This window comes from Poecile atricapillus, chromosome Z (assembly GCF_030490865.1).
Source record: "Poecile atricapillus isolate bPoeAtr1 chromosome Z, bPoeAtr1.hap1, whole genome shotgun sequence".
NCBI classification, from domain to species: domain Eukaryota; kingdom Metazoa; phylum Chordata; class Aves; order Passeriformes; family Paridae; genus Poecile; species Poecile atricapillus.
Window position 1 is genome coordinate 41,581,211 of NC_081289.1, and position 27,267 is coordinate 41,608,477.

The 27,267-nt window shown below is 40.9% G+C and overlaps 2 protein-coding genes across 5 annotated transcripts in view; one reads left to right on the forward strand and one right to left on the reverse strand.

Moving 5' to 3' along the window:
- The window catches only part of LOC131572703 (carboxypeptidase M-like), a 28,621-nt gene extending 24,040 nt beyond the window's left edge, over nt 1-4,581 (forward strand). For both annotated transcript variants that reach the window (XM_058825987.1, XM_058825986.1), the window contains exons 4-8: nt 475-659; nt 910-1,080; nt 1,886-2,038; nt 3,075-3,223; nt 3,896-4,581. In XM_058825987.1, the coding sequence (XP_058681970.1) occupies nt 475-659; nt 910-1,080; nt 1,886-2,038; nt 3,075-3,223; nt 3,896-4,135 (898 nt within the window). In that variant the 3' untranslated portion in view covers nt 4,136-4,581. The remainder of the gene's footprint in view (nt 1-474; nt 660-909; nt 1,081-1,885; nt 2,039-3,074; nt 3,224-3,895) is intronic.
- A 1,226-nt stretch (nt 4,582-5,807) lies between these two features.
- On the reverse strand, nt 5,808-23,886 carry LOC131592975 (E3 ubiquitin-protein ligase Mdm2-like). 3 transcript variants are annotated; one of them, XM_058865016.1, is made up of 11 exons: nt 23,842-23,886; nt 23,248-23,320; nt 20,517-20,591; nt 20,019-20,152; nt 19,810-19,859; nt 18,468-18,535; nt 18,227-18,320; nt 15,514-15,674; nt 14,353-14,508; nt 12,920-12,997; nt 5,808-11,396 (listed from the first exon to the last, which is right to left on the reverse strand). In XM_058865016.1, exons 2-11 carry the CDS (start codon nt 23,314-23,316, stop codon nt 10,830-10,832), a joined length of 1,452 nt encoding a protein of 483 aa, XP_058720999.1. In that variant the 5' UTR covers nt 23,317-23,320; nt 23,842-23,886; the 3' UTR covers nt 5,808-10,829. The 3 variants fall into 3 exon arrangements, with proteins under 3 accessions (XP_058720999.1, XP_058721000.1, XP_058720998.1); XM_058865017.1 differs by lacking the exon at nt 23,842-23,886 and adding an exon at nt 23,412-23,745 and having other exon boundaries at nt 15,514-15,671; XM_058865015.1 differs by lacking the exon at nt 23,842-23,886 and adding an exon at nt 23,412-23,743.
- Between the last annotated feature and the right edge of the window lie 3,381 nt (nt 23,887-27,267).

A 27,267-nucleotide genomic window follows, 5' to 3' on the forward strand; every position in this document is an offset into this window, starting at 1 on the left:
AAAAAGCAAGGGAGCATTTGAACAGAGCTGGGCATTAAGGTTCAGGGAGAAGAAAATGCATCCTGTGTTTGACTCAGATTTTTTTCTGTCTGTTGAGATTGACTGCAGCCCAAGGAATACAACTATTCGATAGTTACCTTGGCCTTCTTTACAAGCAGGAAAAAACACACACAGGAGGAGGACAAAGTCCTTCTGACCTGGCTCTGGTTTTTCTAATTCACTTATGAGTAGATGTGCATTCTCTGTGCATGTTAAATATTCTGTTTCCACTTGAATTGTTTTATTGTGGCCTATGAAAACTCCAGAGCTGCCAGAGAGCAAACTGAAGTCCATCGCCATTGAGAAATAAAAAATGGTCATCTTGCCTGTTCCCTGAAGATAGTAGCACACCACAGATCTGGAGTACTGGGAGGCCAGTGATGTGGAAGTATTCACAGGCAAAACAGTAATGGGAATGTCTTCTCTCTTTCAAAGGTACAACAGGAATGGAGAAGATCTGAACAGAAATTTTCCTGATGCCTTTGAAAATAACAGCGCCAGCATTCAGCCAGAGACTCGGGCAGTAATGGACTGGATAAAAAATGAAACATTTGTTCTTTCGGCAAACTTGCATGGGGGTGCCCTGGTTGCCAGTTACACCTTTGATAATGGTAACCCAGGTAAGCTGGTGACAAACTCTGTTCTCCTCAACTGTCTGGGTTTAGGAACTTTGGCTGCACCAAAGCAAAATTTGTAAGGATTCCTGCAAAGTTCTTCTACCTTTTGAGCTGGGATGGGCAGAATTTGATAAACCTCATCAAAATTCACTGCCTAATATATCCTTTTGGGAGATGTTTGTCCTGCATGTAAGCCACCACTGTGTGTTTTACCAGTAATGAGAGTTGCACAACGGCTGTCTTCACTCTGCAGTTACTGGATCTTTGAATGGCTATAGCAGATCTCCAGATGATGATGTCTTTATTCACCTGGCAAAAACCTATTCTTCCAACCACGCCAGCATGTACAAAGGGACGGGCTGTGACAACAGGCAAACCTTCCCAGAAGGCATTACCAACGGGTACTCTTGGTACCAGCTGGAAGGTAAGAATGTCATTGACGTTTCATTCAGTTGGTAAGATGATCTCACTTTCTCCTGCCATCTCTGATGATGAAAGGGTAGTGATTTTAGTCAGAGTAGAGGGCTGATGAGGGGAGCAAGTCAACTCATTCACACAGGTTCTGTGAGCAGGACCTGGGTGTTTTCAGACTCTTCCAGCCAGCAATTACACAAGTGAACGAGGCAGTCACTGCTCTTTGCCTGATTCTGTGCTTAAGGCCTGCAGTAGCTGTAACACACATAACACACATGTGCACACATTGCTTGGCATCAAGATCTTCTCCTTTCAGAAAGAAGGAATTCTTCTATTCATATGTCATCAATTTTTAAATGTTTAATTGCTGAAATAAATGTGAAAGAAATAAATTCTTTATGTGTAGCTAAATAGAATATGGGGCTTGTGCACTGTGTATGTTCTCATTGTCTGAATTCAAATACTTAAAAGGGTCTTGGAATGGCTTTGGCAGTAACAAATCCTATGCCAGCCTATCTGTCCCTTTTCAGTTGGGAAAGCTTGAATGAATTTAAGTCTAAGGCCCACTCTTTCTCAGCCACAATCATCATAATTTCCAATATGAAGTATGGTTTAGAAAACAACACTCTATGAGTAAATAATTAAGTTTTTTCACAGGAGGCAATAAATACAAGTGTGGCATTGAGGAGTACCTTATCTGATTTACTTTTCTTACAAGTATGATGCAAGTACCAACGTTTTAATTCTCCTGTTTGTCTTTTAATTTGACCTTAGTGTTTCTTTGCAGCTGAAAACCCTTTTATTTCACTTTTAAGGTGGAATGCAAGATTACAACTATGTCTGGGGACAGTGTTTTGAAATTACATTGGAGCTGTCATGCTGTAAATATCCTCCAGCAGACCAGCTGGAAAAGTTCTGGAGAGACAACAAAGTTGCTCTGATCGAATATATCAAACAAGTACACCTAGGTGGGTACGCCAATGGGGACAGAGTGAAAACTGAGGCAGCTTAGAGGGAATTCCTCAGCAGCCTGGGTCAGTGTCACAGCTCACAGGGGAGAAATCTGGTGTTAACTTGGGAGTTCCTGAACTGGAAGTGCTACAAAGCCATGGATGGGTAAGGCAGGAGAACTTACAAGTGTGTCAGGCAAGGGGCAATGGGTGCTACTACGGGTGTGCAAGGGGCTTAAAATGTGGGGCAGGAGCAAGAGACAGACCCTAGGGGCTGTCTGACCATGCACTCCCCCACTCCCCTCATTTTTCTGAGCAGCCTTGGGACAATCATTTATGTCAGAGGTTTCTAAGTGTATGTGTGCCTCAGCACAAGTGTCACGGGTCTTTGCTTGCTTGGATTTTGTAAATTTGAAGGGCTTCTCTAGGTGTGATCTGACTTCATATTTGGAAAAAAATGCTGCTTAGTGAAGCTGTGGTGCTTAACAATGAGTTGAAGGGTTTGCACAAACCTGTTGCTTATCTTGCATTTTGTTGCCCTAAATATCTTACTGCTATTTTATCTCTGCCTAATGCCTGTGCTGCCTTGAAGATGGTGTGTGGGAATTAAGGGAAACTACTTCATAAGCAGACAGTGTTGATATTCTGCCTTTGGGAAGTACTAGACAAGAGGCTGACTTATTTTAAATCACAAAAAAGAAGGGTGGGTGGGTGTTTGTGTGCAAAAACTGCCAAACCTGTACTGAAGATTGAAGCCCTTCAGTAAAGGACATAGAATAAGTGTGCATGATGCCTTCAGCAAATGAGATTTAGAAGAGGAGATTACAATACTGCTAATTTAACATGAGAGTAAGCTACTAACAACAACAGCTAAGAATTTTCTGGTTTAATTCCCTTGAGCAAGGCCAAAGTGACTAGTGATATTATTAGATGTGCTGAAATGTGGTGAAATAGCCTTTGAGTGCATCCAGCAACAGAACAATCTGTCTTTCTCAGAGAAAGAGGCTCACCAGTTGCAGTTCATGATCTTTCCCTCCTCTCCCTTTTTTCAAAGGTGTCAAAGGCCAAGTTACTGATAAGAATGGGAATCCTATTCCCAACGCTATCGTGGAAGCCAAAGGAAGGCCACATGTCTGCCCCTACAGAACAAATGAACAAGGGGAGTACTTTCTTCTCCTTTTGCCTGGGACCTATGTGATCAATGTGAGTATGCAGCCTTACTGAAGTATTGTTTCTAATTGCACTGAGTCCCTGAGCACAGTGAGACTGCAGCCTTAGAGGTGGGTGAGCTGAACTGCTCAAGTCATAGATAGGAGGTGTAAACACTCTTTAGCAGACTTAAAAAAAAAAAAAAACAACATATATTTAAATATTAGTCAGCAGAAAGGATATTTTTTGATACAGTCCTCAATGTCCAGAGATAAGCACTCCTTGGACCTTGATGGTGGAGCCAGCTGAGATGAGTGTCTGGAGCACAGCAACAGGAGCTTGAGGTGTTTGAAACAAACCACAGAGCTCTTGCAGGGTGAGAGGGTGGAGCCTGGGATCCGGGCAGCAGCAGGCTGGCACCACCATCCGTGACTGTCATTGCCTTGTGTCAAAATGGTTTCTCTGTGGAAGTCCAAAGAACGCCCATGATGGACAGGCTCTGCCTGCTGCCAAGGGCTTGTGTTTAAGCATCACTGCAGGATTCTGACTCTTGCACAGCTAGAGTCTTTTTGCTATAACATGAAAACTTTACTCTTTTCCCATTCCATGTTCTCAAGTGTATCTTTAGAACATTTCCCCTGTACATTTAAAGTGTAAACAATTACTTTTTCACAGTTGAACTCAGTGTTTCAAACCAAGGAAGAACACTTTTGTGTTTGTTCTTAGGCTACTGTACCAGGATTTAGATCGATGCTGAAGACAGTGGAAATACCTGACAACACTGGAAACTTCAGTGCTTTGAAACAGGACTTCTCTTTCCCAGAGGTCTCAGATCAAATCAGATCAAGAGTTACTTCATGCCCCAAAACTCCCCTCTACCAAGAGCTCACACGGGCTTCATCTGCAGTAAAACCAACTGCACACATCTTGGTTTTAATGACCGTTATGCTGGTAATTTTCAAATAAAGTCAGGAATGGCAAAGGCAAAATCTTCCTGCACAAATGTGGCTTTCAGAGAAGGAATTGTATATGCAAAAGAATGTATGTTTTTACAAACCAAATTCTCGGATTCACAATCATGTTTACTGTATTTTGTAAAATACTGGCTTGACAGTTGAATGTTTTACTTTAGTTACAGCAGATGTATTTTTAATTGTAACAGACTCATATTTTTCTATGTATTTTACTCTGACACAATTTTGTACAGCCTATGGAGATAACCACAGAATTTTGATGCAGAAAGTACAAATACATTTTAAAGACTTTTCCCAAATTCAAAAACATTGAGGATTGTACTGCAATGTTTCATGCAAGCTCAGGTTCCTCACTGAGCCAACAGCTCAGCTACCACACAACTGTAAATCATCAGCTCAATACTGATTTCTCATAATAAAGCCACTGCTATAAATGAAGAATGGCATTTTTATATATGCTCTTTCTTACCTGGACAGATGGGACTGCTCAGGGCTCAAATGAGGTAAAGACCAGTAACACAGACATGTTCTAAGACAAGAAGATGAAAATTAAATGTATCTGCCAAAGGGCCGTGCTGTGGAAGCTGGATGATAATCTGCACCAACAGGGAAAAGGGAGGAATTTGTGGCTCTGAAAACAGTGTTCTACAGCAGAGCTGCTGAAAACAATGTGGAAAGAGTCACTGACAGCTTTATACCTTCTCCGTTTTTAACTGATTATGTTGTGGCACAGAACCACATACAATTCAGAATTCTTTGAATAGTTTTAGCAATGGCTTTATACTGTTCCAACAGCTTCGCAGCCCTGCTCCTCCACTGTTGGGACTGTTTTAACACCCATGCCAGGAGCTGGCAGCCACACTCAGCAAGGCACAAGCCAGCTCCAGTTACAGAGGGTGGTTTCAGTGCTCCCCTGGCTGCATTGTACTGCAAGACAGGATTAGCAGATTCCTTTTGCCTGGCCAGTTGCAAGTCATTTTCAGGGCCCTTTGAAGCTGCCCAATAAACAGAAAATTTATCAAGAAAAGCCAGTTAGTACCGTCTCCTGTGTTTATTTTAAAGCTTTATGTGCCAGTAATTTTCTTAAGCAATTTCAAAAGTAAACCAGCAAAGATTATCTTTGGAAACATCAATCTTTTCCTGTATACAGTAAATAAAAAATGCAGGAATGCAGTTAATCCTTTAGTACCTTTTAAAATCTTTCCTGAGGCACTGCTTCCTGTCACACCAAGCCCTACCTGCTGGACTGTGGAGCTTGGGCATCAGCTGCCTGTCTGCCAGACGGCCACATTCAGTGTGAATCCACTTCAGAACTTGAAACAGCAATGCTGATAGCAATGACAGCTGTGTGTGCAAGAGACTGGTTTTTGAATGTCTTTCTCATACCCATTTGCATTTTCTACCTTTTCTCATCCTGAGCTGCTGTGGGTTGTTTACCACACAGAGAAGTAATTAGCCACTAAATCCCATCACTGATCCTGCCACTTGTAGCAGGAAGAAAGAGATTCCTTGAGCTAAAATTTCCCAAACCAAAGAAATCTGATAGAATTCAGCAGTCCAGCAGCTGAGTGGGGGCAGAAAGAGCCTGTGTAATAATCTGTGTGAAGACAAAGTACCAGAACTCCTAACAATCAAGTAACTGACATGAAAAAAGGAGCACCATGGAGTATATAAACAAATCTTTATTTAAAGCTTTTAAACAGAACACAGTACTCAATTTTCATCAGAAAAGGAAAAACTCAAAACTGAAAGATAAATGCAACATGTGAAACTCTTCATAAATGGGTCTATACTGTGTGCAGTTGGAGTGGATATTTGCATTGTAATGGTTACTGACTGTGGTCATACATGCACTGGGTAGCTGGAAAGTAATGCACCAGGTCAAGCTCTTGAAAGCGCGTTGCATAGTTATTTAAATTCACTATGAACTACTCTGTTCAACAGTCATCCCAGCTATGTGTAGTCAGACAACAGAGATTCTGGTTTTAGAAAAGCTATTTGTATTTTAGGTGTTCAGTTATCATCATCCTAACAGCCACTACTGTCCTTTTAAAGCAGGCTGTTAAGCTAAAACAACATCTACTCAAAAGGAGAGCCACCACCTTTTTAAGTATCACTGACAAATTTCACATGTATAATATAGCTATAGATACACTAAAGAAGCATTCACTTGAAGCTTTCAGTGCATCTGGGCTAAAAAAACCCCTAACAAACCCCCCACACTTTAGTTAAAATTTTTCATGTTCAGTAAGTGCAATCCATTGCTAAAATCTTAAGCTGGGGTTTGTGCTCTGCTTGTGCAACCTTTAAAGAGCAAGATATGCCTCAGACTCTGGTATGGAGAAGCAGGAAAGGCAGGGCAGGGAATCCCCTGAAGAGGAGAGGGCTGATGCTCCAGCAAGGCTCTGCTGTGCTGCGGGACCAGGGCCACCCTACAGCCCCACCACAACAATGCTGCCCACCCTCAAGTCCCGTGTCCAATGCTTCTTCCACAGGGAAGCCCCACAACAGCAAATGCCCCTTTTCAGGCCAAATGTTGCACAACGAAATGTTGTATCTTCCTGGGATAAGGGGTAAGTCCTGCCCCACTGTATGTGGCAAACTAATATGCTGAATGAATTACCTGCTTTAAAATATACTCTACCTAAAGTTATGCCTCAACACAACAGCAGCCTTAGATTAAGATGGAGAAGAAAAAAATCTTCACCCCTATTTTCATCCTATTTATTCGGTTTATTCAGTTTCATTAAGCTCCTAATAATTTTCTAATTTCTTTTGTAAGATACTGTTTTTTAAACAATTATTCTTGTTGACACTTTCTGTAAGAACGAGGAATTTTCTCTTCCTCGTATTAGTCATAAAAGAAAAAAAAATCTGCCTGAAGTCCTGCAAGCATCTTCATACCCCATAGACACGTCAGAGACAGTGACATTTGAACAAAAGTGCAGCAAAGAGAACTCAGTGATAAAAATAGTACCACATTCTTAGAAGAAATGTAAGCTTTTCACCAGTGAGCATTTTGAAACACTTTAACCCTTCTAAATCATCTGCTAAGGGGAGAGGCACAGGATGGCACAGCCCACGATCCTGCTGGTGTGGGGTAAATTTCAATACTAATATAAAGGCAATACTAACAAATAGGTAAATAGTTAAAGACTTGTATTTAAGCAACAAGTAGGTTCATTGTACTTCCTAAAAAAAAAATAAATGCAAGTTTTTGCATCATTTGTATGTAACTACTGTCTACCTGATGTGCAAGAAGGAAGAGACAAAGAAAATTACCAAAAATCACATACAGCCACATCCTGTGGGCATCTGGCCTCCCCTGCAAGCTTCTTGGTCACGTGTGCAAAGGCAAAAGCCATTACAACCTTTGCAAATTAACCTTAAAGACTCTCATCACCGGGTCCTGTGTCTCCTAGACCATCACCCCCAGTGTTACCAGCACCCAGAAGCAATCAGCTCCTTGCCTGCACTGAGGGATGCAAAAGCATTCCAAAGGAAAGCAAAACACCACCAAAATATTTTCACTATGCTAATGTTGCACCAGCTCTATCTCTATTTAATAAATCTTGTTCACGTTCAATGCAGAGTTAAGTGAAGGAAAAAAGGAAACATAGCCATTAATCTTCCTGTGCCCTTCTCAATCTGAATATAATAAAGACTATTTCTCTGTATTTTAATGCTACATTTCTTAAAATATTTTTCTTGTGCCTGTGATTTACTAAATAAGTATATTTATATAACTATACACGTACCAGTAGACTAATTCAATAAATTAGAGCTCAAAACATCAACTGTGAGCACAAGGATATTTACAAACAGCAATAAATTAAAGATTAAAATGTGTGCGATATTAAATAAGGATCTCAAACACCTCACCAAGGAGGAACAACTTTTGTACCAAAACTTTACTGATTTTTGTGCCATTACCCAAGGCCAGGACCGTGTTCAAGGGCCAGAACAAGCAGGGTGCTCACTGCTTGTGCCCACACACAGAGCATGGCCATGCTGGGAGAGGGGGTGGAGGCAGAGCCGGGAGTCACCAGGGGAATGACTGTAACACAGCCCCCGGGCACCAGGCCTGCACTTGCACTCCCAGTGTCCCCAGCAGGAACAGGAACCGGCATCAATACCCATCACTTCCATTCGGAAGGCAAGCACCCACACCAAACAAACTGAAGTTGTACTAGAAGTCAGTAAGCATATTAAACCATAAAATGTAACTGAAACCCAAATACTTGACACAGTGATTTGCAGATGCAAAAATTAAAATTCCCCATTTCCTCATCACTGTAGTGAGTGGAAGGTATTTCCAGGGCTATTCTCTGCAACAGAAGGCATGTGACTGGAAAAGAATGCCAAGAGTGGGATGGTACAATTTGTCCCAACAGGAACTAGGTAAGGACAGCTGCTCCCCCAGCACTGCAGTTACACAGGCAGGGCAGAGAAGGCATCGTATGGAGAGAGGGGAAGACATGGTAGACAATGCAGTGGACAAAGCTTCTTAAGAAGATGTAACTTTTTAAGTACAGTCCCCATGTTATTGATGCTGCTGCATATACATATCTACAGTTCTCCCTCACCTGCACGTGCAATGAAGAGCCTCTGCAAGCCTCACTGCACCTAAGTTTATCAAATCAAAAATTAAAAAAACATTAATTTTTAATTAGTGCAAAGTAAGGCAGGTAGCCCTCTATTAGTACTCCTACTTGGAAAAATTAACTATCTACCCAAAGGCCTTCTCTATCTCAGGCTGAAGGATTATCAAATCCTATAAAACCCATGAAAGGTTTCTGCTGATCAAAAAACCTCCAAGAGCTTCCAGCTACCTGCTGCCCCTTTACAAACTGCAGGAGGCAAGAAACTTGCCAGTAAGAATTTGAATGTATACAATTGGGGTTTATATTTTGTTTAGTTAAAATGAACTATGTTAAAACTTCAGGTATACCAGTATCTTTTAGTGGTATTCTTAAAGAAATAGCTCAAATGTATGAACAAAATGTGAATGATCCCAGTAATTCAGTCTTTACCTATGAAGTTACTACTTTTCAACCAAGTCACAACCAAGGATTTACTAAGTCTCCTGTCCTTGCTTTATATCCTTTTCCTGGGCACTTGCAGGCATTTGCAGCCCTGGAGTTAAGAAGAGCAGCAGAAGTCTCTGTGCCAGCACACAGGCATCAGCAATTTTGTACTGCTGGTGTTAGGGAAGCTGTTGAGCCTTGGCCTGTAAGATGGTAACACAGCTCAATTCCTGCACTTGGACTACACCTTCACTCTTGGCACTCCCCTGACTGTTTATCTGCCATTCCCTACTGGACAGGCAATCAGCAACCACCTGTAAAAATAAAACGTGCTAAAAATATACAACTCCTCTTGTAACATAGCTTTCCAAAGGAATAACTATCACTCACTGGGTACAGAAACTCCACGTGAAAAGCAGCTGAGTGATCTTTACCGCATCCTGGTTCCCACACTCACACTACCTCGCCTGAAGGCCCCCAGAACTGAGGCAGGCTCCCCGGGCACAGAACTGTTAAGTTTCACAAAGTTTCTGACAAAGTACAGCGAGGAGACAAGAGCTAAAAGCAGTAAAGAACAGGTCCAATGAGACCAACTTTGAGTTGGCCAATGATTTTCAGATTTTCAGAATTCTTGTGATACAGATAAGAACAATGAGTTGGAAAGATGACTGCACTTGAAGATTGTGAACAGGAACTGCATAGCTCAATTGTTTCTGCAGATGAAGATGGATTTTCTTTTCTATTTTTATTACAGTGAATGCAGCAATGCAGCTGAATGTATTCTGCTAAGTCAGAAACAAGTGCGGAAAAAGAAAACAACTGTCCCCTAATACTGCCTGACATGACAGTTCATAGCATATCCTTCATTTATCTTGTCCGCCTGAGACTTGCTCAATGCTGCTAAACTAATAATAACCATTATCATAATCAGTACAGACCTACAAACCCACAAATGTCAGATTCTCAGGATATCTGAGAGAGAACAGTATGACTGAGCTTGGATCAATGACTTCTCATGGGGGACATGCAGCCCTTAAGTTTACAATTGCAGACTATAAAAATAAAAGACACACAATACCCTTTTCTGTTTCCAAAATATTAATTATTTTCTACCACATCTTTCTCTACTTCCTGGTAAGATCTCCCACAGAATTTGGTTACTTGGAGGAATTTAAGAAAAGATTATATTTATTAATTTTATTGACTTATTCAGAAGGGTCTGATTGAGCCTTATGTCTTCACCAGGCAACAAAAACAGGAACCTGGATAATCATCTATTTTCTTAAATGAGGAACTTGCAGAAATAAACACTTCAACATGTCTGTCCTCTAACAATCACTGAATTTGGGGTTTTAATGCATATATTTAATTCAATAAAACAAATGTCACTAACTTGCAAGGAACAATAAACACTTGGAGAGGCAGGTGGTTTAGAGGACCTGGTTACTTCTACTGAGAGGGATTTAAAATCTCCAAGTTGACTTATGAGTATAGGGCAAACCTCTTAATAACTCCAGTGCATTTATGTCAGCAATTATTTTTCACACAGAATGCCAAGAGACACAGAATATTAATTTTCCAATAAGCATACAAAAATAATTTCTTACTCTCTTAACCAGTTTATGAAGTTTCTTTTGCAGCTTTCCAGTCAACATGTGTCTAACTAAAATAAGTTAATACAATCATTTGTATGGGCTGCCTGCACACTGGGCAGGGTTTGTTCCTCTTCTTGAGCTTTTTTGCACACGTAAAACATGACATGAGGTGTCCTGTTTTGCCGTGTACTATGCAGCCATTTTTAGGTCTGCTCTGACATATGACACATGGCTCTATGCTGGTAACAGGCAGACTGGATTCCATGCTTTCCTCTTTGTCTTGTGTTTCTCTCTTCTCAGGTTCCTTAAAGTCCTCCTGACTGCTACAGAACATGCTGCTTGATGTTGATGGCTGGGAATAACCTTCACTTTCCTGGGACTCAGAAAACTGTACTGCTTTATCCTCATTCTCATCCATTGCTGGCTCTTTTTCTTCAGTCATTTTTTTCTTGCAGTCAGGAACATCAAAACCTTCTCCAGACTCTGCAGGAAAGGAGGCTTCTAATTTGCTCTTTTCCAATTTCTCACTCTTCTCATCTGGAAGCCAATCCTCACGAAGGGCCCAGCATCTGTGGCAATGTCGCGGAAGCGGAGGATTCATCTCATTACATTCGGGACACTTCCAATAATCCTTTAGTGAATCAAAGGTTGGAACAGCTTAAGCTACTTTTGGAGTACTCAAATTCAAGTACAATTGAAGTATTCAGACATTATAAACAATTTATTACTGCCAAAATAATTATTATGTCAAACTATCAACTTGTTTACAATTTTAAAATTCCATTCAGTGGTTTTGGCCCCATTTCACAGTTCTAGATTAAAATGGTTCCTATTTTAAAAAGACCTTGCCTTTCCTTCGTTTTGCAGTTAGGTCTGTGAATAGAGCAATTTATTATTTCTTATGCAAAACTGCAGGAAACAGACCACAAAATTCTTCAGGGTAAGAATTGAAAAACGTGTTAAGAAGGTCATAATTCCCCTTCGACTACGGACTTCTGCAACGGGGACTATTCCAGCCTGAGGGACCCCTCCCCTGCGGTTTGCGGAGCTGTTGGTGCACAGAACGGCCGCGCGAGGGCGCTCAGACACAGCCGCAGGACACAAAACATCGGCCAATGCGAAAAAGGACGAAGAAGGGGGGAAGGAAAAAAAATAAAACGGAAAAAAAAAAAAAGTGGTGCATCAGCCTCTCAGAGGCTACTCCATATACTGCAATGAAAATAAACCACTATTTCGTTAAAAACACATTTTCTTTTTAAGGACAGAGACCCTTCTTAGAAAAAATGCAGGCTGTAGGGGAAATCAAAACAAAAAAAAAAAAAAAAAAAAAAAACAACCCAAAACTTATGTAAGTCCTGAATAACATCAGCAACATCAAAAGCTTGTAAGACCAATTTTAAATCCTAAAAATAATGTACAGGTCTCTTTTTCCACACATAAGCACTGCTATGTTTTCAGAAGGTGGCCAGCTCTTTAGCACACAAAGTCCCTCAGTCCAACAGACTATCAAGGGGCTGAACACTTCACGGTTCCACATAACAGCTTTAATTCAAGCATCAAATGTGAAAAGCAAATATAAATAAGGAGATAGCACATTCTAGAATTAAAATGCAGTGTCTTTTCACAAATATCTCCATACTTTGCCTCAAGACTGTAAATTTCTTCCCACTCTTCAAGAATGGTCTCACAGAATGTAGTAAAGGCCTCTTCTACAGTAGTGTTGTGAAAAAAGGCTTGCCTTCACATCTGTATGTTACAGATACCTTTGTTCAAGCTGGACAATAAAATCAGGTATTCTAACTTATAGGAAAAGTTTTTTAAATGCACATGACTAAGATTTAAAGTTTTTTCCATTTTGTAGAGGAAGTCAGATTTAGGCTCTAAATAATTTACTTCCATTAAGTCAACAAAATCGTAAATTAGCATGGGATTGGGTTTTTTTAATGGATTAGGAAGTTTATTAATCATTAAAAAAACCTCCAAGATTCCTTAATAATCACATTTTCAGTAATTAAAATATTGTACTGGAACCTTCCCACATGGAAGTTAATTTAATTCTTAAAAAAATCACTTACAGCAATAGAATTAATCTATACTTCTTCATCTCTTCCATGTCAGTTTACCAAATTTATCACCAGACAAGTTTTTACTCACAGCTAGAGAAATCTCTGGATCTTCATCAAAGGAATCAGCATCACTATCTTCATCCTGGTAAATAGTCAGCTGATAAACCTGGTTTAAATTTAAAAAATACATAACTGGGTTTTGGCGTTTAATTAAAAACCCCAAATATTTTTAACCTGATGAGATTTTCAGATAGCAAGCCATTGGAGAGTCTCCAGGGATGGGCTATTGAGATTATTAATGGATTAGAGGAACTCTCACGTGAGGAAAGGCTGAAAGAGCTGGGACTGTTCAGCCTGGGGAAGGCTCAGGGCAGGGGGTGCCTGATCAATGCACATAAATACCTGAAAGGCTGGCATCAAGAACACAGAGCCACACTCTTCAGTGTGTCCAGTGGCAGCACAAGAGGCAACCAGCACAAACTAAACACAGGAGGTTCCCTCTGAGAATCAGGAGACACCTCTTCCTGTGAGGATGAAGGAGCACTGGCACACACTGCCCTGAGCATCTATGAAGCCTCCATCCCTGGAGATATTCAAAAGGCATCTGGACACAGACCTGGGCAATCAGCTCTGCCTGAGCCACGGCAGGTGTTTAAGACAACTTCCAGAGGCCCCTTCAAACACCAGTCATTCTGCAACTCCCAAAAATACTGTCTGGAGTAGGGGCACACCTCAATCCTGTCTTCCTCCAAATTACCATCCCCTCTCAGGGTGCAGCTCTGCACTACACTACAGCTTCATCAGTACGGTCAGTCCCATTCAGCCTCTCAGGTACCACAGTCATGTATGTCCCTGGTGAATTCTGCCTCTGGTACTTACCCAAGCTTGCCATGAGCTGATTAACCTCTCTTAAAGTAACAGAAAACTAACCCAGAAAGAAAACCCCACATATATTCTCACTTCATTCCCGACATTCCAGAAATCTCTTTAAAATTGTGGTAATCCAAATTTTTCTGTCTTCTTGCCTACTAATAATGATTTCTAAAACTTTGGTTCAGCATCTCTATGAAACACATTCAAAGAGGCAAAAAACTTGGACATATCCCTTTGGAAAAAGTTACTGAGAAAGGTTTCCTTTGGTATCAAGTGTTGTCAAAGCTCAACACATACTTCTAGAACTAAAAATGCAGAAAGACTAAAGTACACATTCTGCCACAGATTCCAACAGGTAGTGAGAGAAGTTAAGCACCCAGACTTTCCTACCCAGCCTGTTTCAGAGCCTACAGAAAGTCTCAGCACCGTTTCAGTCACTGGCTGGTGAGCTGTATAACGGTGACCCAGATGCATCGATGTGTAATTTGATTTAATGAACAACTGGGTGCAGACTGTGACACCAGCACATGCAGTTCAAAAATACACCTGAAGAGTTCTCCTTGGAAACTTACAGTAATGTTTCATGTTGAAATTCCTTCTATTTATCATCCTGTACCCCCAGGGTCAAACAAGGAAAGCAGATAGTACCTCATCATCTTCATCTGTGAGCTCCTGCCCTTCTTCATTATGGCTATAATCTTCTGAATAAATAGACTCAACTTCAAACTCAACACTGAACTGGTCTGATACAGAACTGTGGTCAAACCAATCAGAGTTTTCACTTAATGAACTACCATCAAGATCCTGAAAAGAACAAAAAAAGAAAGACACATTCAAGTTCACCAGTCCATATACATAACATTACTCTTAAAACAACTCTCAGGATAAAAGCTGTACTACTCTGTATAATTAGATATGGAAGGGAAAGGACCAGCTGCTGTGAGACACAGTACTTTTTATGAGATAAACAAATTACAGGTGGGTAAAAATAAAGCTAGGTCTGGAGGCCTTTTGTTGGCTCTGTAATAAGAAACTGCACTCAGCTTACAGGCAGCTGAAAGGCTGCAGTTATTGCTTCGAAAGTCCCTCCTAAAAAGTGAAAGAACAGATACAAGAAGATGGTATCTTTTGGCTGCATTATATCATTAAATTCTCTATACTCATAAACTTTGTTTAGTCTGAGACCATGGCTTAACAATTACAAAACAGGAAGACTGAAGATACAGTATTAGTTCTGTCAATTTAGAATACAGTATTTAACTAGGAACACTGTTAGTTCAGCTCTTCATGACTTAATCAAACCACAAATAATTTGCCTTGGTGTTTACTAAAAACAGTATAAAATTTCCAAGACAATGGCATGGCAAATGAATACAATGCACCACCAGCATCCATTCCACTGGATACAGTACCATTTGGTACAGTTACCAAAGCTGTACCAGAACTACCACCTAACTCTGAATTATGGGAAGTCTGTGACTCTTTTTGTCTCCTAGCATTCTAAGAAACTTATTTTAAACCACAAAATATTTTTTTTCCATACTGTGCCAAGCAGCGAGGATCTTGGTTTTTAAAGAATATTCAAGGTCAATATTTTAAAAAACTTCACCTCAGGTTTGCCAGCAGACCTACGAAAATCCCCACCACCCACACACCTACTTTTCTTTCAACCTCTTTTCTTTCCTCAGACACCACTGAAGGCACTGCTGCTTTTAATTAAGAACACTGTGTTTTCAGATGCATGTTTGCACTTGTGGCATCTGCAAAATTTATACCACAAAAATACTTTACATTTCTATTTCAACTTACAGGAATGGAAAGAGAATCTGTTGAATCGCTGCTATTGCTTCTTTCATGGCACAGACCACTGACTACACACCATGAGAGACTTTCATCAAACGTCAATGAAATGCTGTCTGACTTGTGTCGCTTTCTTCTCTCACTGTGCAGATCATCTGAAGAATTTTCTTCTGGGCATAGTCAAGAATTTCTTTATTACTCAAAAACATCTATGCAATGTGCAGTTCTGAATATTCTAAACAGAAGCTTAAAATATAATTTACAATAAAGAAATCTAATAATTAAAGTAAAATATTTCAGTATTTTTTAATGGGGCAAAAAGGCACGAAGACTTATTTTAAAAGACACAATAACACTTATTAACCCATACAGTGTGAAACATTTCTGAAACCAGTGTTTCAGGGGCTGGCTTTCCCCATCTGTCCCACCAGTACAGCTTATGAATGGCAGACTCCACATGGAAAACAATAGCAAATTTGAAAGAGTTTTTACTCCATACGTGACATGTTAAACCCTTCCTAATTTTAAGAAATACAATTAGAATTTTACTTGTCCTCATTCCCTCTACCGGCAATAGACAGAAAGGCATTTTCAGAGAGCTTTTGAATCCATCCCAGAATTTGTAGGGAGACAGCAATTAGCTCCCAGGTCACATGCATGCAGAACACCTTGTGCTAAGCAAGGTAAGTTCAGGTTCAAGTTTCAGACATCTCAACATATTTATCAGTGAATAGTTGCACTATATGTAATTGTATTTATTCAACAAGACTTTTGTAACAAACTATTAGAACTGTCATGCACCCCAGCAAGAAAATCTTCAAGACATACTATGCAAAAGCTGAACTCTGAAAGCATTGCTTTAAGCTCTGCTTACTAAGCATGCTTGGTTTGACGGCAAAAAGACAATGCTTTGTAAATACACTGTGTTTTAGAACAACCAACTACAGCAGCGCAAGGACTAAAGGTAGAGCATTTTAGGGGTAGGCAAGTCAAAATCCAGCTCCATTGACTTCTAGAGCGTTTGGTAAAAAATGATTTTATATAAAAAAGCGTTGTAAATTCAGAATTTCAGTGCAGCAGAGTAAAACCTCCTAAGTTGCCAACAACTTTTGGTTCTACAGGCCTCATTATGAGCCTGCTGCCCTCCCACAGGTGCCTTTTGCACCCACCCTCTGCTGCCCAGCTTCTCCCTCGCCTTGCAAATCACACTGTGACAATCCACAAGTCTTCAAGTCTTGAATCTTTCATTGAAAAAAAAAAAAAAAAAAGGAGAACAAAACACTTGTACATACTTTGAGACTTCTCTTACTTTCCCTTGGTGCTTCTTGGCTCAGCCCCTCTCTTTTCTTTTTTCCGCCCTGAGAGCCCCACCAAACTTGGTGCCCCCAGGCCCAAAGGTTGCTCCTGTCCATCGTTGTCCTCATTTAGTTGTCATGGCTCCATGCCGTACTGATACTGTATCACCACAAGGTCTCTACACACTATTTAAGTGGCTCCAAAGGAGCCGCTACCATCCCAATTTAACAAGAATAGTGGTTTAAAGGGAAGATTTCCTATAAATTAGAAAAAAAGTGTATATAAAAACACTATATTAAAAGAACTCTTAAGGTTGTAACAAACTAATAAATGGATGCAAAGACAAGAGTTAATAATCAAACCTACAATAAGTAAGCACTACACAGGACCTTATGTGCTCTGTGTCATGCCTAAATATTACAGGTTGTGATATTTAACTGAGACTTTCCATCCTTTCATCAGTTTTAGTTACAACATTAAAATGTTCTTTTAATTTAGTGCAAACCGCTCAGCAACGCAGCACTGGTTTGGGACTGATTTAATGTAACAGTGGCCTATGAGGGACACAAAAAATACTACTTGAAAGCTGAAAAACTGAAAAATGTCCCTGAGCAAGTGAAGAAAAGGAAGTTCTACACAGTGACAGAAGGGTATCACTGCCCAGGTAACTACAACTACTAAGTCATGAGGAAGACAGTAAGTGATGGAACAAACTAACCTAAGAAATTCCAGAGAATAATATTTAAGTAGAACCATAGAGAACACTTCCATTGAGAAACTTACTCAGGTTTATGCTGACCAGATTGTTATTGCTACTAATCAGAAGAAACATTTTGTATTTTGAAAATGTATCTGCCAGTGGTTATAGAATAACCACAGTAAAGACAAAGGGGAGGCGAATATGATGCTTAGGTCACCAGATGTTTTAACAAGTGCTTAATGAATGGTGAGGTACCTGAATATATCCAAAATCATCCTGTGTTACTACCACACCTTTGATGCCTCTCACCAGTTGAAATCCAAAGAAAACTGGCTTTAGTGAACCAACAAAATGCCAATTTTTGTGGCTTTCTACAGAGGGAATTAAAATGAATTTGATGGTATCAGTCGATTACAAACAAAAGTGTTCTCATCATGAAGATAATACAACTGATAAAGTCCTGCTGATGTGAAAAAGTTTAACAGAGCTGTGAAGCAAGTTATTCCATCATCTTACTAACAATTCTAGAGATCCAAACTGCAACATGATACTCGAGCAATAAAAGGAATTGTGTTTTTCTTTCAGACTGAACATTTTGTTTTAGATAAGCAGAGAAACACAAATAATATTTATCAGCATCTTTCAAGTCAGCAAGGCAAGAGAATGTAGCTTTCCCCCCTAAGTGGCCATGCTACTGAAAGCTCTGCATCATAAATCTGCAGATACCAGATTCACTGTGCGTCCTCCTCCTAGAAGATGTAGTTGGTCGGGTAGTCACATTTGATGAAGTCTGCTTCTCTTCTAGCTCTTGCATAGACTCCTGATAACAGAAAGACAGAGTAAGCCTGAGCATGAATATGAGGTAAAGAGCTAAGATTCAACTTACTGCATTAAACCACTGACACTATCAGGCAAAACTGAATAGAATATTTGAATAAAATGTATTCAAATGAAATAAAAATAGCACCTTAATAACATTTTCTTCCTCAAGTGGAGATGCGGCATCATCCTCAGGTGTGTCACCAAGGGTAGAGTCTGAAACCAAACCAAAATGAAACCCATAATACAATATAGCAGAAAAAGTAAATTTCAGGCTCAAAGAATAAATTCTAAGTAAAACTTAAAATCCAGACATTTTGCAACAATGAAAAAAAAGACTGTTCCTTTGTTTTTCAGGTGTGTGCAGCACCTTCCCTGTAACATTACTCAAGTGGAAATACCGAGAAAGAAGAAATGTCAACTGAAAACAGGTCAGAATTTTATTATAAATGGCTTGAAATTAAGTCTGTGCATAAACTGTGATTCTGCAGATATGAAAAATATAGGCATGAAATGTAATTACTTGCTCCTCTCCTAAGTGCTTTTTGCTACTTATCTTATGGGAACCCTGAGTTAAAAAGACATATAATGGAAGGAAAATTAGCTATCATTAATGATTTATGCTTACTAAGACAGATCCTGAATTAATAAAGAGTGTTTCATGAAAAAAGAATAGAAAAATAAATTTAAGCTTGCAAGCTTAACAATGGGGATGACAAAGACAGCAAGTTTCCCATCTTTAGCAGCTGAACACTTGCCTTTAGGAAAAATTAGAAACAAAGGGTATCCTTATACAGATTTAGAGGACAATTTACACAAAATGGCTTCCATTGTTTAACCTCTGTTTCATGCCCAGTATTAGGCAAAAAATTACAGCTACATCGAGCATTTTTATATTGCAGGACTGTATAACAATTTCCCATTGAAGGAGTGGCTTTCCAGAGCACCACCACAAAGCTATTTTTATTTAAACATATACAGCCCATTTAAAACGGGGTTGAGTATAGCTAAGAATGACCAGTTCTAAATGTACTTCACACTCAGTTGTGAAAATTGAAAATTAAAATAGAACTTCAACATTAAAAAAAAAAAAAAAAGCCTTTGCCCTGATTTCATCACTGGCATATGTTCAAGAAGCTAATTTTTCATATTAAAACTTTATATGTTGTTTAGGGCTTTATTAGTAACAAATACAAGCACATTACTTCAGTTTGTAACTTAGCAGCCTTTTTGTTCAGCTCTGTTTTTTCTGGTTCTAGACAAAAAAAATTACCCAAATGCTCTGTTCAGAGTATTTTTCTCCTCCTGAAGAAACAAGTGTTTACTTTGATTCACTATTTGTGATTGCTCTGGACTATAGTGAGCAAAGCCAAATAGCTAATAATGGGAGAGCTCACTGTTATCTGATCACTACCTCCAAGATACATTCTCTAAATTTTATTTTCCCTACTGCTGTCTCCCAAACAAATCACCTTCCTAAACAAGCTTACCTTGTTGATTGATTGCTATCAGATTTCTGGAAATCATTGAATATAGTCTCCTTAAATAGGGATAAAGAAAAATATGATACAAGTTAGCTACACATAACCATAAAAGAGAGCTTACCATCTTTGTAGACGTGAAGAGTTAAAAAAGGGACATATGCACTTTGTTCTTCATTATTTCCCAACCAGATTCTCAGAAAAGAATCCCATTTTACCTGTGTTCTTTTACTGAAAAGCTTGTTACTCCAAATAAATCCCCCAGGAGATCATTTGCACAGTGTACAATATGCTGCTGTTTTTCATCATATAATTGCTTAGACATAATATATTGTCCAATATAGAATATTACCTGTGAAATAAATGAAATACAAATGTTAAATACCCAGGTTGTTGCTTCAAGTTTAAGTGTAAGAGACAAAGCACATTAAATACATTGTAATTTGCTCTTCAAACTCTGCCTAAAACTCTCTTTGAGCCAACAGATTTTCATCTATCATTCTAGAAGAACACTGCTATTCTATTGATCACCAGAAACTTTAGTTCAGATTTTTGAGAAACTTGCTGAACACCCAGTTACAAGTCAGCAGGAGAATAAACACAGTGTCTTAACTAAATTTCTAGAAAAGCTATGAACACTGGCCCCCCATTTACCCAACCCAAAACAATCTATCTGTACTCACTGTAGTCTACCTCTAGTGATTAAAAGTTCTTACCTCCTTCATAGTAAAAGTGTCCTTTTCAGCACCAGCTAACTTTAACAATTTCATCAACAGTGGCTTTGGTTTAACCTGTGTGTGGAAGGAGAGAAACAGTATGCACTAATCATTCACCAAAAAAAAATATACATTATTTATTTATACAGAATTTATACAGAATACAGAATTTTTTTATACAGGTTGTCTCCCTCCTTCTGTATTAATCTGATATGCAAACATACAACTGCATTAAAACCTATCTTCACTTAAGTTTTTCACTTTGCAAAGTTCAAACTTAAAAGCAAATAATATGAACCAAATCATACTAATCTTCTTGTACACTGTACATCTTAGATCAAACCCCAGTTGTTCATTGTCCCCTGGTTTCAGCTGGGATAGTTAATTTTCTTCCTAGTAGCTGGCACAGTGCTGTGTTTTTGATTTAGCAGGAGAATAATGTTAAGAACACACTGATGTTTTTGTTGTTGCTAAGTAGCCACACTAAATCAAGGACTTTTCAGTGTCCCATGCTCTGCTAGTGAGGAGGTGCACAACAAGCCCTGAGGGAACATGGCCAGCACAGCTTACCTGAACTGGCCAAAGGGATATTCCATACCGCAGAATGTCAGGCCTAGTGTTATGAACACGGGAGCTGGCCAGGAGGTGCTGACTGATGCTTGGGGGACAGGCTGGGAACCCATCAGCAGGTGTTGAGCAATTGCATTGTGCAACACTTGTCTTCCTTGGATTTAACCACTCTCCCTTTTCTTTGCTATTACTCTTACACTGCAGTTATTAAACCCACATGTTCTGCCTTTTTTTCTGATTCCCCCATCCCACCGTGAAGGACCTGGGGAGCAGGAAACAAGGTGCTTGATGCTACTTAGTTAGCAGCTGGGATTAAACCTCAACACACTGGTAAATACAAATTCCTTAATTAGAGCTACAGGATTTGTTTATTAGTTCCAAGTCCAGGGCCAGGTCCTCTGGAGTTCAGCTTTACTCTTTTAACCATTACCATGATTCCCAAAGGGGAGGGAGAATGGGAACAGGAAACTTTCAGGTCCAGACTGCAAGTCATAAAGCAAAACACTTGTCCACCTCTTTCTTAGTTTCTGGGGTTTTTGTTTTGCATTTGCCAGCTGGGCTGCTTTACCTCTGAACACTTTTCTTCTCTGGGACAAGCACACCCTGTCCCTTCCATGATACTTCACTCACTCCTACCTCTGCAGTGGCCTCCCACCCACCGTGCCAGCAGTTTAATGTACAGTCAGTCTATGACAGTTTCCAAGGCAGAGGAAGGAAAGTTAAAGAAAAGTCACCTCCCCCATGCCTACAAACTGCACTGTCCCACACAGCTGTGCCCAGCACCAGTACAGCAGATGAGAACAAGCTGCAGGGGCTGACACAACAGCAAAGCCTGTGGAGCCACTGATACTCCCAGCACAGTATATTCTCATGTCACCTCTTGAACAATAGTGTAACCATTCTAAAACCAGGCTAATATTTAGCTATCCTGATAAATTACCTAAAATTAAATATAAAAAATAAACACAGAAAGTAAAAAAAAAAAACCAAAAACAAACAACAAACCAAAACAGAGAAGTGTGAATAGAATATCATGAGACAAGGAATAAATGTTTGACGGAAGGGTGGAGGAGGGGAACTACCCTACATTACATCCCAAAGATCTGCTAAAACCAACCTTACATTTTAGTGAGTTAACAAAGTATTAGCTGCAAGAATTACACATAATGAAAAAAATAACTGAGCTTGTGGGCAACATTAACTGTCCATTCACTCCCTCCTAAGAACGAAATTATTTAGAACATATGGCATATATATTAGAGTTTCATAAAGGAAGCAAACAACTTATTCAAGTACTACTGACAGCTAAGTGTACCAAGGCACGGTTTCAGAACTCTGAATCCACAACTAAGTCTGTTTTTATTCCCAAGCCCTCTCCTCCTGACTCCTCAAAGCATGAAGAACTGCAGCCTTGAAGATCTGACAGCAGACAGCAATATCACGATACGGTGACATAAAAAAAAGCAAGTCACAAATGAAAAAAAAATCAAATCTGAACAGTCTGCTGTTCTGCAATTTAATTTTTGAAATTTTTCTACTGCAAAGTCCACATTAAGCTTTACTCTTCTACACAAGATAATCCAGTTCAGCCATCATTGTACGTATGTACTTTATTAACTCGCATTTCAGGTGTAAAAGGCTTCCATCCTCAGGAAAACTACAGACAAAACAACAGAACTGTCACTGTATCATGGAAAGCCTGGAAATGCAAAGCCATAAATACAAATGAAGACTAGTGATTCTTACAACCGTCTTACAAATTCCAATAGAGAAGGGAGTCGAAAATCTTCAGATTATTTCACCAACAGTATGTTTTGTACGATGGAGACTTTCCACAGCTCTTCAGTTATGATCTGTTAACAATTTCTACCCGAAATACTTACCACGATCAAATCGGATCATAGGATCCTTTTTATTAACAGAAAGCAAAAAACATCAAACGTTTCCAGGAAACAGTCTACATCTACACCATCACCCTGTACTCTCAATTATGATTAAGATTTGCTTACTACAGAACCAAAGAGAGACCACCCTTCACTGGCTGGACTTCCTGGCCTTTCTCCAACCATCGCTCGCTAAGCACAGCGGTTCTTCTGAATGAGAAACTAAAAACTCTGCAAAAAGCATGCAAAAAACCCACGCGCCCCACAGAGCTACTGACCAGCGCCTCTTGCTCCGAAGCGGCGACAGAGGAGCCATCCGTAAGGGAGGACATCTTGGTATTGCACATTTGCCTGCAGTTAAGGGGAGAACATCCTCAGAACGCGGCCCTCAGCCACACAACCCGGGCGGGCGGCAGCCGCCACGCCGGCGGGGCCCACTCACCTCGGTGCCTCGTCCCGCCCTCACGCTGGACCCCGCCGGCGGTGTCTGGGCCGAGCCGGGCCGAGCCGGGCCTTATATAGCGCTGCCAGGAGGCAAGTCAGGGCTTAGCTCCCGCTCCGGCCCGGCCCGACATGCCTGAGCATGATCCGCAGCGCCGCCGCCGAGTCACCGCGGGGGGCGGGCGGGCGCGACGGGCCCGCCGCTGACTCACCGCGGCCGCCGAAGGCGGGGGGGTCCGGCGGCGTGGAGAGACGGCGCCGTGCACGAACCGCGGCGTTCCCGCACCCCCCGCCCGCCAGCCGCGGCGCGGCCTGGCCCCGTTCGCCCCTCCGGGAGCCCTTCCCCCAGCACCGAGGGCCGCACGAGCGACCAGCGAGACCCCCCGGCGCCCCCTCGGCCCCGGTGCGAGCCGCGATCGATTCCCACGCACCGCCAACCAAGCCCGCTCCGCTGCCCGGCTGCGGGCGCAGCGCCGCGACCGCCGCGGCGCTGCCCGGGCCCTCTACCGCGGCCCCGCCGCGCCGCGCGCGCCGCCCGCCGCCACGCCGGTGCCCGCAGCGCCCCCTGGCGCGGCGCGCGCGCCCAGCCCCGGCGGGAGGCGGCCCTGAGGGAGAGGCGGCCGCTGGCAGCCGCGCTCCAGGGCCGGGGCTGCCGGGCCGCACGCCTCAGCCCAACTGCGCCTCCGGACACCGCTTCCATTTCCAGCGGCCGTTCATGCCTCCTAAGTCGTTTGGTTTTGGTTTGGGTTTTTGTTGGTTTTTTTTCAGATATATTTAAGAGATGGAAGTAGGAGAAAACACTGCATCCAAAGATAATTGGATGTTGTCGACCTAATTTCTTGTCATCTCCCATTCTATAATTTTCTGTATCTTTTAAATGTATGGCGTTTGGAAGTATATTACTTTTACAGGTACTTATTAGTTGCTACACTCCAACTTAAAGTGGTTCGTATTTATTCTGCCTGCCTTTTCTAATTCTCAGATTTTTTTCTTTGCCCATTGACATTTTAAAATTATTTTTGAATAATGAAAAGCTTTGTCAGAGAACATGAATGCTGCAGACAGTGTTTAAAGATAGGCTAGAGCAGGGAGATCGTAACGCTAAATTTTCCATGACAACTAACTTGTCCAAACAAGCAGCGGATAACTGCCTGGACTTGTCTGCTGGCCAAATACAGCTTCTCAGCAACCATGGCACCTTGTAAAAATTCCAGCAACTGTTTAAATCTAGATATTTGTGTGATGATGGATTTTCAAGATGACTTTGTTGTCCCTCTAGAGCATAAAACTCAAGGTCTAGTGAGGGACAACCGAGAAGCTGCCAAAATTTTGCAAAGCCTGCTCACCTCCTTTTAGTGCTGGGATTTCAAGGCAAACAGAAATCTGTTTCAAGTGGAGTCAAGAATGTCCTGCAGCAAAGTCAGATATCTGCTCTTTTCCACCCAGCACCCCAGTTCCTGAGATCCTTAGCTAGCTAATTTCATTGTTAGGAGAAAACTCCATCTACACAAAAATACAAGAGGATGGAAGTGAATAGCTACTAAACAGCTCTACTACTGATGCTCAACCTTTTCCTCATGCAGACAACACAAAAACTATTTAATTCCAATGCAAAATATATTTTACTGAACTGAAATCAAACCAAACTGTTAATGTAGTTCTCCCCAAGCTATCACATTATTTATTGATCCTTGTCTTAAGCACAGTACCATTTTGCTATGGCTGTTTGGAAATTAAAGAGCTTTTTTAAATTAGCAATAAATTTTCTGCAGTCCAAGACTTGCCAAACTCATTACTATGACTTGCTTTTCCCACTTCTCTACCAATAAGCATCTTGTGACCAATGATTTTGAGACTATTTAAATAATAATTTCCCTTACCCACTCATTAACTGCTAAGGATAAAAAACCCCCAACAGTTTCTGTCTAGAATTTTTATCAGTCTTCAAGGACAATCTTATCTCTTTTCTCCAACAGACTAATCTTGAGTTAAAGGAGACTGCAAGTAGGTAAAATATGCTGTCTGTGCTAGCTTAAGTAAAAAGGGTGATTTTTTCTGATATGCAGTGCTGCAACCCTTGTTTGTCACTAATACCGCTGGTGTTGCTATGTCATCAACATACATTATTATTTTCTTATTATTATGTGCTTGATAATTCAGGACAAGTATAATTAAAAAGTTTTATTTGAAGGATGAGTAATAAGCTTGTATAGTTACGAGAGCTGGCTTCTCCGCTATTTGAAGGTTGTAAAAAGAAAAGGAGATGTCACTATACCTGTGTATTTTACTTACAGTGCTACAGAAAATATCTGGAGTAGTTAAGACCCAGCTGCCTTAACTGGAGAGACTAACTTACTTTACATTGTGGTTAACTAACATTGTATGAGACCCTTTTTAATATAAATTCAGATTCTAACTGTAGACATTTCCCTGTTTAATGCTTACCAGCTAAATCATTTCCTGAGATGGATCTGGTCTCCCTATAGGCACATGCGCCAGAAGAAAGTCGGGCCCCTGTTCTGCAGGAGTGCTCAACTCAAGTGAATGGATGAACCATTAAAACACTTCAATTTCTGATTTTTGTTCCTCACTGTAATTTTTTTGCCCCCCAACATGTCCTACTTAGCTTTTCCTAGCAGCTCCCTATTCAGCATCCAGCACATACATGATGCTGATCAGAGGCATAGGTGGCCAGGGTTTGCCAGGTCTCATCTCCAAGCCATTTGCTCCTGATCAGATAGAATAATCTTGTACTGTCTGTGAACTGCACCCAGACAAAAAAAGAAATACATTCAAAGCAACCCTCCTGGGCTTTGCACTGTGCTGATATATGCTTTCTGTAGCCTTAGACTGCATCTCTACTACTGTGACATAAAGCTGGGGTCTGGGGTCCATTGTGTGTTGCAGATTATCAGGCATCTCAAGGGAAAAGGACAAAGGAAGAAAGATGCTGAAATGCAGCTGGGACATGTGTTGCTTAATGTGGCTTTCTGCCAGGGCTGCCTGCTGCAGCTGTGACCCCACGTGCCAGACAGTGGGTCAGTACAATTCTATACAAATACAGGAGAAAGAATTTTGTTGTTTTCTTGACACTCCTGTTGTGTAAGAAAAAGCACAGCAGTAAGAAATCCTCATGGCAGTAATAGCATTTTTGATTCAGTGAAACTATATTTCATAATCTAACACCTATCCCAGTGGAGAGGTCTGTCAGCACCTCCACCAGAAATTCTTACTAGAAATGACACTCAGGTTCTACTAAGTGAAAAGCAGATGCAACCTTCCTGGGAGCAAGTTTGAACAGACAGGCAGGAATCAAGAGCGCAGCTCATAGCAGCAGTGAGAACCCCAAAACCACAGGCAATGCTATTGCAGCGGTTTAACAAGGAACAGTAAATTCTCCTTGCTGTCCAGCTTGTGTTTTCCTGGTGTACAGGAGGCATGTTTGAGCTTCCCAGGGCTGCACTGCCATTCCAAACAACCCCAGTTACTCTGCAGGCTGTGTGGCACAGCAGGCATTTTACAGCTTCACCTGGGTGCACACCCTGGGCTGTGGTGTCTTATCACAGGATCACAGAATATTCTGATTTGGAAGGGAACCCAAAAGGATTATCAAAATCGAAGTCCTGGCCCTGCACAGGACACTTCTGAGAATCACACCATGTGCCCCGTGAGTGCTTTGGATACGAGATCGCCAGTTTCCTACACTTCCATAACTTCAGGTATTTATTCTGAAAAATGTAAAATTACTTCAGGTGTACTGGAAAAGAGGGTCTCAAAAAAAAACTTTTCTGGCAGCTGTTCATGAGCTCTTACCTTCCTCCCACAGGCACTCAGTTCATGTGTGTTTGCTCTCCAGC

Excerpts from the sequence above, each read along its gene's own strand:
- LOC131592975 (XM_058865016.1), bottom strand. The coding sequence starts at position 23,316 with ATGTGCAATACCAAGATGTCCTCCCTTACGGATGGCTCCTCTGTCGCC. Across the intron at positions 14,509-15,513 it reads CAGATTCTCTTTCCATTCCT|GATCTTGATGGTAGTTCATT; the intron begins GTAAGTTGAAAT and ends TGTTCTTTTCAG. Across the intron at positions 11,397-12,919 it reads ATCCAGAGATTTCTCTAGCT|GATTATTGGAAGTGTCCCGA; the intron begins GTGAGTAAAAAC and ends GATTCACTAAAG.